This window comes from Mercenaria mercenaria, chromosome 19, assembly GCF_021730395.1.
Source record: "Mercenaria mercenaria strain notata chromosome 19, MADL_Memer_1, whole genome shotgun sequence".
In the NCBI taxonomy this organism is placed as follows: domain Eukaryota; kingdom Metazoa; phylum Mollusca; class Bivalvia; order Venerida; family Veneridae; genus Mercenaria; species Mercenaria mercenaria.
Window position 1 is genome coordinate 33,070,909 of NC_069379.1, and position 16,663 is coordinate 33,087,571.

A 16,663-nucleotide genomic window follows, 5' to 3' on the forward strand; every position below is an offset into this window, starting at 1 on the left:
CAAGTAGACACCACCATTTATATGACTGAAAATTGTTGAAAAAAGACGTTACACCCGAACACACACACAATTTTTTCATAGGGGCTATATCCCCACTCGCGTCAAACTCTCAAAAGACCAAAATAGTTGAGGCAATCCACGAAATTTTCATCGCTGCCAACGCCTTACATGCCATAGGTTTAAATGCCGATTATTTCACGAAAAAGCCGTATATTCAAATAGAACTTACATGTACTGAAAGGGGATTCAATTCTTCATTGATTTATGCAAAAAATATCAAATAATATCCAAAATTACAAATTTTCTGATGATTTAAACCTAAGTATGTACTGTACACAATTAACGCTCACCGTATCTACAGTAGACTACACATCAATATGCGCATGCGATAAAACCAATAACTTTACACAACTGTGTACTGTGATTTATCTTCCATTATTTTGGTCCTTCAAAGTTTTCATGTTTAGATTGCCAATCACAAATATAAAACAATCTGAACGTCGAATTATTTTGACTACTTTTTCCAGATATTGTGATGAAGCTAATAGTCCCAAGAGCTATAAGAATAAATAGATCGGCAACTTGAAAGGCATAAAGAGCAAATCTTGCTATTAGTATTTTCTACATGGGGAAGGAATCAATTTATGATTGGAAGTCTAAGAAATCAACTGTTGTCGTTGGAAAATTGGACCCAATTCAGTTTATTATGTGCCGGCCGTATCACTAGTGTAATACCTTAGTTTAATAAGCATCTATTGATTGATCAAGTCGGCATACACTTCAATAAGATAACGCGCTGACACAAGCTCACGCAAGATTATCTCCTGTTGCCATTCTGTGTATTTTATACTTCTTTGCATAGTCAAACAAATTTGATGCGATCCTAGGAAGTACTGAGAAAAGTACAGGAGCTGCAGTCTATCTTTTGAGAAAATAATACATACAAGTATAAAATATGGAGGAACATGTGAATCTCTCTTCATTTAATTTGTCTGCCGGTCAAAATTTGATTCATTTATTGAATAAAGTATGAAAATTTTTCACCATTAATACATTGTACCAATTATAAGAAATAATTAAACATAAACATATTACAACTGTGAAATTTATTTCTAAAAATAGTCCTTAAATTTTCGTACTTTTCTGCCATTGTCTGTACAAAATTGATTGTTCCCAAATATGGTACAGTTCCGGTATGGAGATTAGGAAAGACTGTAAATATGTGTATAGACATTCAAATTTTATATCAAGTATGTGGTCTCAGATTCATGTGTTTTCAAATATTGAACTTCTATTAAGACATTATTTTCAATTTTACTTGACTGAAGAACAAAGTCATTATTTATAATTATGATAGTTACAAGAGTAGCTGCACAAGCACATTTGCAACAAAAAGATTATAAGAGCAGAATCGAGAAATATGCACAAGCTCTTTCATAAAATATTAATAGGCTCCTGAAGACGGGCAGTATTTCTGGTGCAGAAATCATGTGTATTTCTATATACAAATTGAATAATAACAACGGCCTTCGTAGCCAAGTGGTAGAGCTTATGCTTCCAGTGTGAGAGGTGGTGGGTTTGATCCTCTGTCGTTTCTTACCAAAGACAGGGTTTTTTTTCTGCCGTTTTATAGCCGTTATTCGGCTATATTCCCAATGCCAAAAAGTATGTTTTTTTCCCAAAATGAGTGCAAAAATTCCCAATCTACATTCTGAAAAAAAAATCATCAAAATTGCACAAAAATTGATCAAATTATGGACAATTTTGTAATGGAAGTATGTTAAAGATGTTCTAAAATGTGAAATAGTGTATGAGAAATGTCTTTAAACACATCCTTACTTTATCCTATGGGACTAAATATTTCCCAATTTGGAACATTTACGCGTCAAAATTCCCAATTTTGGGGGTATAGGCTATGTTCCCAAATTAGCTAGAAAAAACCCTGAAAGACATGAAAAATGGAACGAGTAGCTCCTCTGCTAGGTTGTCAGCATTAAAAGGGAGACTGGCTTCTCTTCTCTCATACCGTCATCAGGAATGAGGTGTCAAGAGTGACCATTATAAATTGTAGAAGTTATTTCACAATTGACCTAAAATAAATTAGTATAAACAAAACATTGCACCCTTTTAAAATCATAGAAATACATGTATATTATTATATTTACAGGTTTGTAACCTATGGATCTTGGCCCATCTTCGGGAAATTCTATGCTTTCTGGATTGAAGTTACCATTCGGGTTTGAAGATGATGTTTCCAAAGAAGGCAATGATCTGAATGTAGAAACAAGGTAAGTTAAGGCAAAAAAACCCAAAAGAAACTTGTGTTTCTGGTAGAATGTCTGAAAAAAGTAGGGTCTGTAGATAATTTTTTACCTTTTATTATTATGTCTCCCATCGCACAGTGGTGTGGGAGACATATTGATTTACTCCTGTCTGTGTGTCTGTCTGTCACAAATCTTGTCCGCACATTTCTCATCTGATCTTCACCAAACTTAAACAAGATGTGTTTGACTATAAGTCCTCTACCAAGTTCGATAACTTGCCATATCAGCCCAGGCTTTTTGGAGTTATGGCCCTAGAATAACCAAAAATCTGCCATTTTACGCTTGTCCACGCTCATAAGTCAAACAGTTCTCATCAGGGCTTCACCAAACTTTACCAAAATGTGTTTGACCAAGTCCTTGGCCAAGTTTGATAACTAGCCAAATCATGGCCCTTGAATTACCCAATATCAGCCTTTTAAGTCTGTAAAGGTATATTTATAGCGAGTAAACAGTATATAAAGACTGACTTACTACATGTATTTAGATGATTAGGCAGTTGTGGGAGACAAAAAAATTGCGCTTTTCTCAAAAGCAGCTCTAGTTTCATTTTCTTATCAGCAGGACACAGATAATTTTAAAAATTCCTATTAATACAAATGTCATATGTTGAAAAGGTTATCATCTTCCAGTATATCCAGGCCAAAAAAGTAAGAAAAAAGTAAATAAAACATTTTTTTATTTATTTATTTATTTTAAGTACAGAAACATCTATTTTCTAGGCATAACTCTTGTCTTATTTGTAGAATAAGTGTATTTCAAAGCTCTCTTCCTAAAGAATCCTGAAGCCAGGCAGATGTTCTTATTATTGATTTCCCATTTCTGTTATAAATAGTCCAGACTATTTTAAGAGATCTCTTTTGGCATGTGGCAAAAAAGTTTGCATGTAACAGAAAGTCTTTTAAAGGAATAAGGTTTGTTGACTTAAATGTACAATATTGTATACTAAAACTGATATTCTGTTGATAATAACTTTAAACACAAAGAAATAATTCAGAAATACAATTTAGATTTTTGGGTTGTTTTATTTTCAGTTTTGTAGCAACGGAGGCCACGTTTATCCAACCTCAGGCTGTCACCGAGACAACAGAAGGTAGGTGTATTTTTAGCCCTTACCCTGCTAAATTTTTATAATAGAATTGTCCATCTTTCAATTTAAACAGTACCATTAACTGTTTACAGGGGTGTTTACCAAAAATATACTGGCTGAATGACAAACAGTGCAGATCATGATCAGACTGCATGGATGTGCAGGCTAATCATGATCTGCACTGGTTGCAAAGGCAGAACCAATCGTGTCCAGTATGGTAAGGGTTAATGGGTTTATCCAGGATAGGAAAGTCAACTTTTAAAAGTACCTCCAGTGAAAATCTAACATGTTTTACCTGTAAGCACTCTGTGAACACTTATGAGTGTAAATGAACATTTGTTAAACTTTCAAACAAATTCTTGCTCAATCAGAATCTGATTAACCACCTTGGTTTATTTTAATTAAATACAAGGTGTCAAAGACAGATATATTTGACACAGTGAAACTTAGGTCTAAAAGTATTCAAGAATAATTTTCAGTCTTTTATGAAATATTGATTACTCCCAATATACTTACTAGATGTACTAATTATGGTACACTTTTATATGATGCCATTTGTTATGTTTTGACATACTGAAAGCCCAGTGTGTTAAATATAAGACTTTGTCTGATGAATTATCAAAGTGAATTATATATTGCAGATGTTGGGGGAGGAGCTACAAGCGTCAACCAGCAAGTTGAGGTAAGCTGTATGATAATGCCTGATGGTAAACTGGTAAATGCTTAACTGTCTATACAGAGGTCCAGGGTTAGAATCCCGGTTTCAGCACTGGAAATTCCTTAAATGTTCATGAGTGTCACCCACTAACCTAAGAGTACTTTCCAGGAAAGACATCTTTACATGTATTGGTGCCATATACTGAGCATGTTACAGAACCAGACAAAGTGCTATGCAAAATTAGCCATACAAGATCTGTATGTAATGGAATTTTCTCTGTTTTGAAGTGGGGTAGTCGAGGTGAGGGTCTTTCTCTTGCTCAGTACCTGTAGTCAGATCTCCCTGTATTAAAAGAGAGTAAATTTGACACCCTTAGTGGCTGGTCTTTTTTTAGCTTTTTAGAATTATTTATTTTACTTTTATGCAATAATAGTTTTGGAAAAACGATGGTGTTTAATGCTGTTTTTGGAAAACTTGCCGTTACACCTCTTTCTCGTAATTCCAAGCCTTCTCATTGATCCGAGTCTTCAGAAAATTTGCTCTTGCAGCTATTTCCTGTTGCTAAAGTTTATGCATGTTGTGGCAAATCATATGACAGTAAAACAGATATAAAAATAAAATAGTATTACTCACATTAAAAAAGAAATATACACGACAGATTTTGCACAAAATTTGCTTATCTAAAATCACATGGGTAATATATAACCTTCTTCTAGGAAACAGAAACCACTTATTGTAAAACCCCTACCACTTAGCTCAGTAGGTAAAGCGTTAGTCTACAGATTGCGGGATCGGGAGTTTGATCCCTGGGTGGGGTGTATGTTCTCCATGACGATTTGATAAAAGACATTCTGTCTGAAATCATTCGTCCTCCACCTCTGATAATTCATGTGGGGAAGTTGGCAGTTACTTGCAGAGAACAGGTTTGTACTGGTACAGAATCCAGGAACACTGGTTAGGTTAACTGCCCGCCATTACATGACTGAAATACTGTTGAAAAATGGCGTTAAACCAAAACATTAGGGGAAAAAAACAAATTATCACAAGTCTCGGTTTAACGAGAAAGTACCTGACTGTTTCAGAGTGTGACGGGCACCATGTGAAAGCCTGGATTATTCATTGACAAAAACCTTAGAATATTTCTTCTTGGGGATTTTTTAAGATTAAATGTTGGAGTATCAGACTACAGCAAAAACTATTTTGAAACTTTTACTGACAAGAACTGAAATACCGATTAAGGGGCTCGGAATAACGAGAAAAGGGCATATATATATTTGTATTTCTAACAGATGCATCATTCACAAAATTCAAACAGTCAAATAAAAACTCCATTTTTTTATAGTTAAGATTTAAAGTTAAGTTTATGATTTTAAAATCATATGCCCCAATCATTTTATGTACTCTATTTTCAGAAAAGGAAAGGTGGATGGCCAAAAGGAAAGAAGAGACGTAAAGTAAAGGACACAAACGCTCCTAAACAACCTCTGTCTGGTTACATACGCTTCCTCAATGAGAGGCGGGAGAGACTACGAACCGAACATCCAGGTCTTACCTTTGTGGAAATAACACGGCTTCTTGGTTCTGAATGGACTAAACTTCCTCAACATGAGAAACAGGTAATCTCTCTTTGTTGTGTGTCCATTTCTGTTTCTAGGTTGGTATGCCTTTGTTTTGTGTCTGTTTCTAGGTTGGTATGCCTTTGTTTTGTGTCTGTTTCTAGGTTGGTATGCCTTTGTTTTGTGTACGTTTCTAGGTTGGTCTCCCTTTGTTTTGTGTCTGTTTTAAAGGTAGTATCCCTTTGTTCTGTGTTTGTGGGTGATCTCCTTGAGTTGTGTATCAATTTCTTGGATGTTCTTCCCTTAGTTTTATTCTATCTCTTCGCAATAGCTGAGAAGATGATGCATCAGTATTAGGGAAAATTGTAGTAATCTCCCTTTAAGGAGACTTTTTTAGCTAAGTAGTTGTAGAGAATCATCGTTGCCCCTAATGAATGCAGATTCAAAGCCTCACTTGTGGTAATAGCATTCTTCTGAAACAATGGCATGAGGTGCATCTGCCATCAGAAACTGGAAAATTCAAAATTTTACGGAATTGTGTTGATGCGACTCTAAACCCAAATGAAGAACAAGAGCTGTTTGTAAAAAATGTATGCCCCCATAATTGCCTGTCCAATTTTTAGTCCAAAGATCACTGTAACTTTGACCTTTCATTTCTCTCTCTGTGTTCTGGGGGCATTGTCTCACTCTGTCCCTCTGGTCAGATCGCTCTGTGTCTGTACTAGTGGAGGATGAATTTGGCATCCTGAGTGACTGTCTTTGCGCTATGTAAAGCGCCTTTGAACATGTTCACGGTGGGGAAACCACGTGACTAACTTGGGTAACGTGCACGCAAAAGTGCTAAAAATAGGCCCGCTTCAGGTATGTTTTTTCACTTTAACTTTTTTGATCCGCAATTGTTTTAAACGAGATAACGTGCATAAACCCCGCAATAAAAAGCTGTTTCATCGGATATATGTAACTTGATGAAACTCCCTCCCGTTTTTACGTAATCCTTGCCCAACCGATTCGAAAGATGCAAAATATTTTGGTAACGAACACGTCTGTTCACAAGTTACGCACCTAGCACAGATTCTGCAGAGAATTTCCGCTGGAATTTAAGTTTAAAATAAAGCTTGTCATTGTCCAAAGTCCTGTACCAAATAATTAACATGACTATTCAGGAATATTAAAGATATCGTAAGACAAAGGGTGCGGTAACGTACACGTTGCGGTTTTTCAGGAGGTGACGTACACGTCATTTTTCCCCAGAGGATAACGTACACGTCAAAGACTATTTATCATGCATGTAGACCATCTTTGTCTTTAAATGACTGAATTGTTAACATTTTGACATTGTTAAAAAAGATGCAAATGCTGGGAATAGGCTGTTTTTCTTTCGGTATGTTAGTATATACAGAAATGCTACAGTGAAAATGTGTAGCGTCGGTCCTCATCCTAGCTTGGAAATAATTACACGTTTACAGCTCTTGTATATCTATACATAAATAGGTAAGATGATAAAATTTTGAAATTATTTTGCTCTAAATCCATCATATGCGCAACTGACCATGTATCTTTGAGTGAAAAAGTTGACAGTTGCTTACGGGTGATGGAAGCCTAGTACTTGTTCTTTCCAGTAACGATAGTTAGTTTAGTTGTCCGCACCATATGATTCTGACTTTCGAAAGAGACAAACAAAAAGAAGTATTAAATACGCATATAGGTATAATTGTTGCACCGAGAGTAACAGCAGTAAAACTATTATCTATTTATAGCACGGAGAATGAATATATTTGCCAGGAGTGCGAAATGTCTTTTCGGAGAAAAAGTAATTTAAAGGCGCACGAGAAGAGACATAGTGGAGCGTGAACCTACCACTGTTGTGCGAAAAACTTTTTTTGGACGACCCATTTTCTAAAAATAACAACAGAAAAAAACGTGTTACTTTTCTTTTTGACATGTTTATATTTTGTATATCATTGATTTTACTTGGATTCCATACAAGTTTCTTATACATACAGAGAGGTAATTAAAAATGGAGTCAATAAGAGTTATGATTCCTTATCACTGCACTATCTTTCACTGACCTGTATTAATGTACAAAGTATCAAATCAACCCTTCATAGCTTTTGGCTTGGGCTTCAGTCAAGCTCCTTGCTTTTCCTTTTCATGCATAAAGGGAGGTGATTCAAAAATGGGGTCAGCTAAAGTAATGGTTCTTTGACACTGCACTTTGCTTCACTGACCTCTATCAATGTATCAAGTATCAAGACAATCCTTTATATGGTTTTGACATTGGCCCCAGACAAGTTTTTCCATAGATAAAGGGAGGTTATTCCAAAAATAAGATCAGTTAGAGTTATGGTTCTTTGACACTGTACTTCCTTTCATTGGACCTCTATTTATGTGCAAAGTTTCAAGTCAATCCTTTATATAATTTCGACTTGGGCTTCAGACAAGCTTTCTATATAATGATAAGGGGAGGTAATTTAAAAATGTGACCATTACACTGCGCTTCCTCTGTCAATGTGTAAAGTATCTTCAAATTCTTCAAATAGTTTTTGACTTGGGCTCTGGACAAGTCTTTTTTATAAGGATAAGGGGAGATAATTGAAAAATGGGACCACCTAGAGTTATGGTTCTTTGATACTGCACATCCTCTCACTGTGTTCGATCATTGTATGGAGTAACAAATTAGCACCTTTATTACTTCTTAAGTTATGCTCCGGACAAGAAGCGTGACGGACGCCAGCCGGTCGCCAACGGACAGAAAGACGGACGACGGAAAATTGATCCCTATATGTCGCAGCTACTTTGTAGTAGGCGACACAAAATCTGTCTAAGTCAACTGTACTTGGTTAAAAAAATCAACTTTTTTGCGACATTTTCTAACTTTTTTTGCGATCCAATATAGCTTAGTTTAGTAAAATAGTTAATTGTAATCTCGTTAATGCTTATATAAGGTATTTGATTTTGTGAATGAACAGCCTAAACATAACCGAGGCTGTTACGTTAAAGCTTTGGATGTAACTGATGCATTTATAGATCTATATTATCAGAATATGTCAGCATTTATAATTTAATCAACCATGGAATGACTATGTCCTTAGATATGCAAAATTTAGGTCAATACTGATATGTTGTTTCAGTAAGGAGGTCTAAATAAATAACTAGCTGACCAACAAACTGTCACTAACCCACAGAAAGAATAACATTACTCCCGCACGATAATTTAAACGACAACGTGTTTATATTATTGGCTGATTGTTATGGTCCCATGCATGATAGAACTCAAACAGTTTGTCAATGATTCAAATAAGGTGCATGCTGTCATATTAAACAAAAAGATTTTCTGTGTTGTAACGTTTTAATAAAGAAAAATCATGGTTATCAAGCATGCTATCGTTCCAGTTATCGTTCAGAATTTATACTAATTTCAGCATCTTTTTAACAATATAAAAAATGTTTACAGTTCAACGGGTCATCAAGAAGATTTGAACATATGGATTTGATTAAACCCTGCTGACAGACGGACATGGTTTATTCCCAGAAACCTAATTAACTTTTGATAGTTGGAGAAAAAAAAGTTGACATTTAAAATGGCAACTGCTAACAATGTCTACTTGTCAAAATAACATACACGATTAGACCATAAAATTCCAAATGCTATTCATTTTCACTGTAGCATTTCTGTATATACTAACCTACCGAAAGAAAAACAGCCTGTTCCCAGCATCTGCATCTTTTTTTTTAACATTATCAAAATGTTTACAGTTCAGTCATTTAAAGACAAAGCTGTTCTACAAGCATGATAAATAGTTTTTTGACGTGTACGTTATCCTCTGGGGAAAATGACGTGTACGTCACCTCCTGAAAATCGCAACGTGTACGTTACCGCACCCTTTGTCTTACGATATCTTTTAATATTCCTGAATAGTCATGTTAAATATTTGGTACAGGACTTTGGACAATGACAAGCTTTATTTTAAACCTACATTCCAGCGAAAATTCTCTACAGAATCTGTGCTAGGTGCGTAACTTGTGAACAGACGTGTTCGTTACCAAAATATTTTGCATCTTTCGAATCGGTTGGGCAAGGATTACGTAAAAACGGGAGGGAGTTTCATCAAGTTACATATATCCGATGAAAGAGCTTTTTATTGCGGGGTTTATGCACATTATCTCGTTTAAAACAATGGCGGATCAAAAAAGTTATAGTGAAAAAACATACCTGAAGCGGGCCTATTTTTAGCACTTTTGCGTGCACGTTATCCGATTTAGTCACGTGGTTTCCCCACCGTGATGTTTATCATGATATGGGTGCTATATAAATTTGGTATAATAGACATCTATTGACCCCACAAATAAATGGGGCCATATACTGATTACAGGCAATCACTTTAGAGATTGACCATTGTGATACCATGGATTCTCTAGTAATTAAAAAGAAACCAAATTGTTTACCAACAGGCAATGAGCAACAAAATTCAGCAAAAACTCTGAAAACGAGACACTCCAAAAACTTTAATCCTCTTTAAAAGGCTCCGGATATTTAATATAATTCATCTACTTAAGAGAAACTTGAACCACCTTGGTAGCCTAGTAGTAGAGAGCCCATATCAAGTGTTTAAGGTCATGGGTTCAATTTCTGGCTGTGTCATACCAAAGACACGTAAAAATGGTACTATTACCTTTCTAGCTCGGTGCTAAGCATTAAGAGGATAGTACTAGGACTGGCCTGTCCATTGTCTGTTTAATGGGACGGGGTGGACTATTATGTCACTTGTCTATGGGGAGCTATTTCAGTGAGGCAGCACTATTGGGCCCACTTCTACAAGTAGACACCATCGTTTATATAACTGAAAAAATGTTGAAAAAGATGCTAAATTCAAACACACACATACACTAAAGAGAAACAAAGTTAAACTCGTCTTTTATTGTAGTTCATAATGTATTGTTATCTTCCTTTATAAAGGTTTTGGATATTTATTGTTTTACAGCCACAAAAGAGAAACGGGATTAATCTCCCTTTATTGTACTCCAGAATGTATTGTTATCTCCCTTTATAAAAGTTTTGGATATGCCACAAAAGAGAAAAATGGTTAATCTCCCTTTATTGCAGTTCACAATGTATTGTTATCTCCCTTTATAAAGGCTTTGGATAATTGTATTTATTATTATACAGCCAGAAAAAAAAGAAACAGGGTTAATCTCCCTTTATTGTAATTCATAATTTATGGTTATCTCACTTTATAAAGACTTAGGATATTTGTTATTATACAGCCACAAAAACAGAAAAAGGGTTATTTTCCCATTAGGTCATAATGCAGTAATTCTGTCAAAAATGTGCTTCCGTGGTGTAGTCGAAAGAAGTCCCTAATAAATAGATCCTAATTTTTCCCTTTTTCGCGCATTTGCGCGTAAATCGGTGGCCAAATGGGCATTATTTCACTCATGGAATGAATTTTACATAAAATAGGACACTTTTCATGCTCATATTCGCATGTTTTTAGCTCACCTGTCACATAGTGACAAGGTGAGCTTTTGTGATCACCCTTCGTCCGTCGTCTGTCGTGTGTCCATCCGTCCGTCAACAGTTTCTTGTCTGCACGATAGTGGTTTCATTTATGATTTTATTTTAACCAAACTTGCACACAACTTGTATCACCATAAGATCTCGGTTCCTTTCTTGAACTGGCCAGATCCCATTATATGTTCCAGAGTTATGGCCCCTGAAAGGGCCAAAATCAGCTATTTTGACCTTGTCTGCACAATAGCAGCTTTATTTATGATTTGATTTTTACCAAACTTGCACACAACTTGTATCACCATAAGATCTTGGTTCCTTTCTTGAACTGGCCAGATTCCATTATGGGTTCCAGAGTTATGGCCCCTGAAAGGGCCAAAATCAGCTATTTTGCCCATGTCTGCACAATAGCAGCTTCATTTATGATTTGAATTAAATCAAACTTGCACAAAACTTGTGTTGCCATAAGATCTCAGTTCCTTTGTTGAACCGGCCAGATCCCCTAATGGGTTTCAGAGTTATGGCCCCTGAAAGGGCCAAAATTAGCTATTTTGACCTTGTCTGCACAATAGCAACTTCATTTATGATTTGATTTTAACCAAACTTGCACACAATTTGTATCACCACAAGATCTTGGTTTCTTTCTTTAACTGGCCAGATTCCATCATGTGTTCCAGAGTTATGGCCCCTTAAATGTCCAAAATTGGCTATTTTGGCTTTTGCAACCATATAAAGACTTCATTTATGGTATTTGATACAAACTTCCAAAATATCTTCAACAACAATAAATCTTGGATTCCATGACAAATCAGATCCAATCATAGTTTCCAGAGTTATTTTATATCTGATTATCTCTCCTGATTGTAGTCAAAATGGATTTATATCAGTAAGTACTTACAGGACTTATTTGAAATTTCATTATTGTCATTAGTTGGACCGAGCCAATCAGGGTAGATAACTATGGACTGATTTTATGTCAAATTACCTACCTTTATTTCAAATTAAAATGGGTATATCTCTGTAACTAATGAAGATACTGATCTGAAATTTCATTTATGTCAACAGATTTATTTGGCAGATCCTTCTTTTGCTAACTTACAATAATTTTCTTTTTAATTACTTCCCTTTTACGTTACTATAAATAGCCTATTTTTAGTAACTTTCTTATTATTGGCTGTAGGGAAAACCGAGACCACTTTTCTGTGGTACAACATGGATGGTACCTCCATTTTTAGGTGTATTTTGACATATCTGTACCTTGTAAGAATTTTGTTTTTCTTTTTGGTTAAATTTCTTTCCTTTGTTGTTCCTGTCCTTTGGACTTAGACATTTTTTCTGAGGACCTTCTTGTCCTCAAGTGCAATGATAACAGGTGAGCGATATAGGGCCATCATGGCCCTCTTGTTAAGTTGTTTACTTGAAAACGAAAGTAGGGTGTTTATTCTGCGAACCGCTTTCTGAAATGCAGCAATATGAGGGTACCTGACTTCAGTCGACTTGCATTTCACTGCATACTATTAAACACCCCTTTTTCTTTTCGTTTTCTTGAAGCAAATGTATGGATATCTTGTGGAAAATAGGTCTACGACGGAGTGAAAATCTAGAAACTGTAACAAAATTGTTCTGAAGTAGCTGAATTTTGTATGAAACAAAGAACAATTTCTTTTATTGGTATATAGCCTTATTGTAATTCATAATGTTAGTTATCTCCATTTATAAAGGCTTTGGATATTTATTATTATATAGCCACAAAAAAAAAGCAACCTCCATGCAGGAATATTGTCAAACAATCATCCCTGCCTTCAAGCAAGTCACATGACAATGATACAACCATGTGACCCTAAAATGGCGACACGCTTGACAAGGCCGGGAGAATCAAATGCTTAATTGCCCTAATCTACAGTCAAATTGACATTTCTGTTACAACTTTTAAGAACATAATGAAAGTATTTTATGTATCTATATTTTGCAGTTTGCCATTCGTCAAATTTTCTTACTGTACTCGAAATATCATCAAGTAATTTCATTGTTTACGTTTTTAGCAGGTGTGCATCACAACGCCAGGAAAAAGAAGTAATTTTAGTATTACTGCATTATTTTTTGCTTTTACAAGCAAAATATATGTTATTTAACTACTGAGATAAAAACTTTGTGCATCAAAATTTAAATAATGAAAAATATAACTCGACTGAAATTCAGCCCAATTTATATATAGTGGTGTCCGGTAATATCGTGGGTTCTCTCGTATCGCGGTAACCTCCCTTTGCTGGAAATTCTTCGCCGAGCAGCACCGCAGTGACTTACATTTGTAAACCGGAACTATGAGATTTTGTTTACAAATATTTCTTGCAAAATTCCATCGTAATTGGTAAGTATTACTTAGTTTTATCGCAACCATTCAATATCTCAAAATTATGCATCTGCTCATCACCCCTTCCCGCCCAAAAACGCTTTTATTTAAATTAAACTAAATCCACAACCTGGACAGCTTCAGAAAGTTCGTCTGATGCATTGTTTTTATGAATGAAATTATTGCGGTCACATGATGACGTAAGTAGGCGTGTCCCACAGCTATCAAAATCAAATACCGCGATATTTGAGAACTGTGGGATTGTTAAAGTAGGTCAAGAATGGCTGACATTTTATTGTGTTTTTAACACATTCTCCGCTGACTGAGAAAGAAAGATGATTTGCAAGTTATAACAGACAGTTGGTTTAAAGTTTTAATGCAGAAAACAAAATAAAGATCAGACTTTATTGATATGTTATTTATGTTCCGACTGTTAGTACCGCGATACGAGGGAACTTCATCCTACTACTGTACCAATAAGGGGGAGTAACACTGTGTTGAAGTTTGACAATATAGAAACAGGATTAATCTCCCTTTATTGTAGTTATCTACCAGTAGAGAAATTTCTATTAATCGGTAGTTCTGCACGTTTGATAAACTGGAAGTGATGGCGTAACATCATTTATCCTGATAAAGTAGAATAAAGCCTGGATTTGGAGTACGAATGAAAATCATTTTTAGCTCCATTATTCGGAGAATAGGATGTGCTATTCTCTACACGACCCAGCGTTGGTGTTGGCATGCCCTTTCTTGGTTAAAGTTTTTCAGCAACCTTTGTTTTTCTGTCGTATCTAAGTTACTGTTGCTTATATCTTACTGTAAGTTCACATAAACTTTGACCAGCATACGAACAAAGTATGTGCAGGGAATGGGCCCATTATACACAAGGTCAAGGTCACCAAGGTGTTATACTTAGGTTATTTAAAAGGTTAAAGTTTTTCGGCAACCTTTGTTTTTCTGTCATATCTAAGTTACTATTGCTTATATATGTCATATCTTTGTTACTATTGTTTATATCTTACTGTAACTTCACATAAACGTTGTCCAGGGTACAAACAAAGTATGTGCAGGGGCTGGGCCCATTGTACCCGAGGTCAAGTTCACCAAGTTGTTATACTTTGAATTATTTTCTCGTCAATTTTTATGCCCCTGGCATCTACTGATGCGGGAGGCATATAGTGATTGTCCTGTCCGTACGAGGTTAACCAAATGGGACCGTTTCGTCTAGCATCAATACCCCTTACTAGAATGAATTGATACTAATGCAGATGTAACCTGTGACCATTCCTCATCTTCAGACATCACCTGACCTCAGTTTGACCTTGACCTTGACCTTATTTTGGACTTAGGTTGCTTTATATGTGCAATCACTTGGTTAACCAAATGGGACAGTTTCGTCTAGCATCAATACCGCTTACAAGAATGAATTGATACTAATACAGATGTAACCTTTGACCATTTCTCATCTTCAAACATCACCTGACCTAAGTTTGACCTTGACCTTGACCTCATTTTGGACTTAAGGTTGCTTTGTATCGACAAGGATGCCACCGGGGGCATCAAGCGTTTATTGAACGCAGCTCCTTGTTTTAGAAAGCTTTGTTTATAGACATAGCTTTGGTACTTTAAAAGATAATGACTTGAAATTAAAATGTTTCTTCAAAATCATCACCTGTATGTTTTAAGGGTGTAACGATGTATTGCGATACCTATGTCTGGCGAAACGCATATTGTATCATAGCCCTCTTTCACGATACAGAAACGATACAGTGAAAAGTAAAATTAAACATTGAATAAAAACATTGAATAAAAACTTCCATAAAGTCAGTGTTAAAGATTGTAACTAAACAAATGTATCATTTATAACAGTTTCTTTAACTATAATACAAAATTTCAAGTACTTTACAAGTGTAGGAAATTTGTTTTTTCTTTTTCATTTTGTCACATGAATGCTCAATGTGTATCGCGATACGTACCGTATCGTTGCATCTGTATCACGATATGTATTGTATCTTGAGACTACCGTATCGCATGGTTACAATCCCTATAACCCTAATTGTATTTTTTATGGAATTATGCCTCTTTCATACATAAAGTTTTTTGGCAATCTTTGTTTTCTGGATATAACTTTAGTACAATATAGGATAATGACTTGATTCTTAAAATGTGTCTTTATTATCATCATCTGCATGTGTGGTAACAATCCAGATAACTCTGATTTGTATTTTTGACCAAATTATGCCCCTTTCATAGTTAAATTTTTTGACAAACTTCGTTTTCTGGACATAATTATGCCCCTTTCATGGTTAAATTTTTTGACAAACTTCGTTTTCTGGACATAACTTTGATACTGTATAAAATTATGACTTGGAACTCAAAATAGGGCAAAACTTCAGTCTAGCAAAAATTCGAGCACACGACCCTATCGTTTTTATTTGCCAAAATTTTCTAATTTTATTCTAAAGTTTTGAAAACTCCAGGTTTAATCAAATTCTACATTGCAGAAAAAATTTGCAGAACCACCTTTAACCCTTACCCTGCTAAATTTCTATAATGAACTTGTCCATCATTCAATTTGGGCAGTACCATTTTTTATTAGCTCATCTGATTTTTTGAAAAAAAATGATGAGTTATTGTCATCACTTGAGCGGTTGTTGGCGTCGGCGTCGGCGTTGCCTGGTTAAGTTTTATGTTTAGGTCAGCTTTTCTCCTAAACTACCAAAGCTATTGCTTTGAAACTTGGAATACTTGTTCACCATCATAAGCTGACCCTGTATAGCAAGAAACATAACTCCATCTTGATTTTTGCAAGATTTATGGCCCCTTTTGTACTTAGAAAATATCAGATTTCTTGGTTAAGTTTTATGTTTAGGTCAACTTTTCTCCTAAACTATCAAAGCTATTGCTTTGAAACTTGGAATACTTGTTCACCATCATAAGCAGACCCTGTACATCAAGAAACATAACTCCATCTTGCTTTTTGCAAGAATTATTGCCCCTTTTGGACTTAGAAAATCAGTTTTCTTGGTTAAGTTTTATGTTTAGGTCAGCTTTTCTCCTAAACTGTCAAAGCTATTGCTTTAAAACTTGCAACACTTGTTCACCATCATAAGTTGACCCTGTACAGCAAGAAACATAACTCCATCCTGCTTTTTGCAAGATTTATGGCCCCTTTTGGA

At 35.4% G+C, this 16,663-nt stretch overlaps 1 protein-coding gene across 2 annotated transcripts in view; it reads left to right on the forward strand.

Annotated features, from left to right (window-relative positions):
* LOC123542252 (high mobility group protein 20A-like) overlaps positions 1 to 16,663 on the forward strand; it is a 43,019-nt gene that overhangs the window by 3,091 nt on the left and 23,265 nt on the right. For both annotated transcript variants that reach the window (XM_053531892.1, XM_053531893.1), the window contains exons 2-5: positions 2,168 to 2,288; positions 3,356 to 3,414; positions 4,053 to 4,093; positions 5,482 to 5,685. In XM_053531892.1, coding sequence (XP_053387867.1) covers positions 2,179 to 2,288; positions 3,356 to 3,414; positions 4,053 to 4,093; positions 5,482 to 5,685 — 414 coding nt within the window. In that variant the 5' untranslated portion in view covers positions 2,168 to 2,178. The remainder of the gene's footprint in view (positions 1 to 2,167; positions 2,289 to 3,355; positions 3,415 to 4,052; positions 4,094 to 5,481; positions 5,686 to 16,663) is intronic.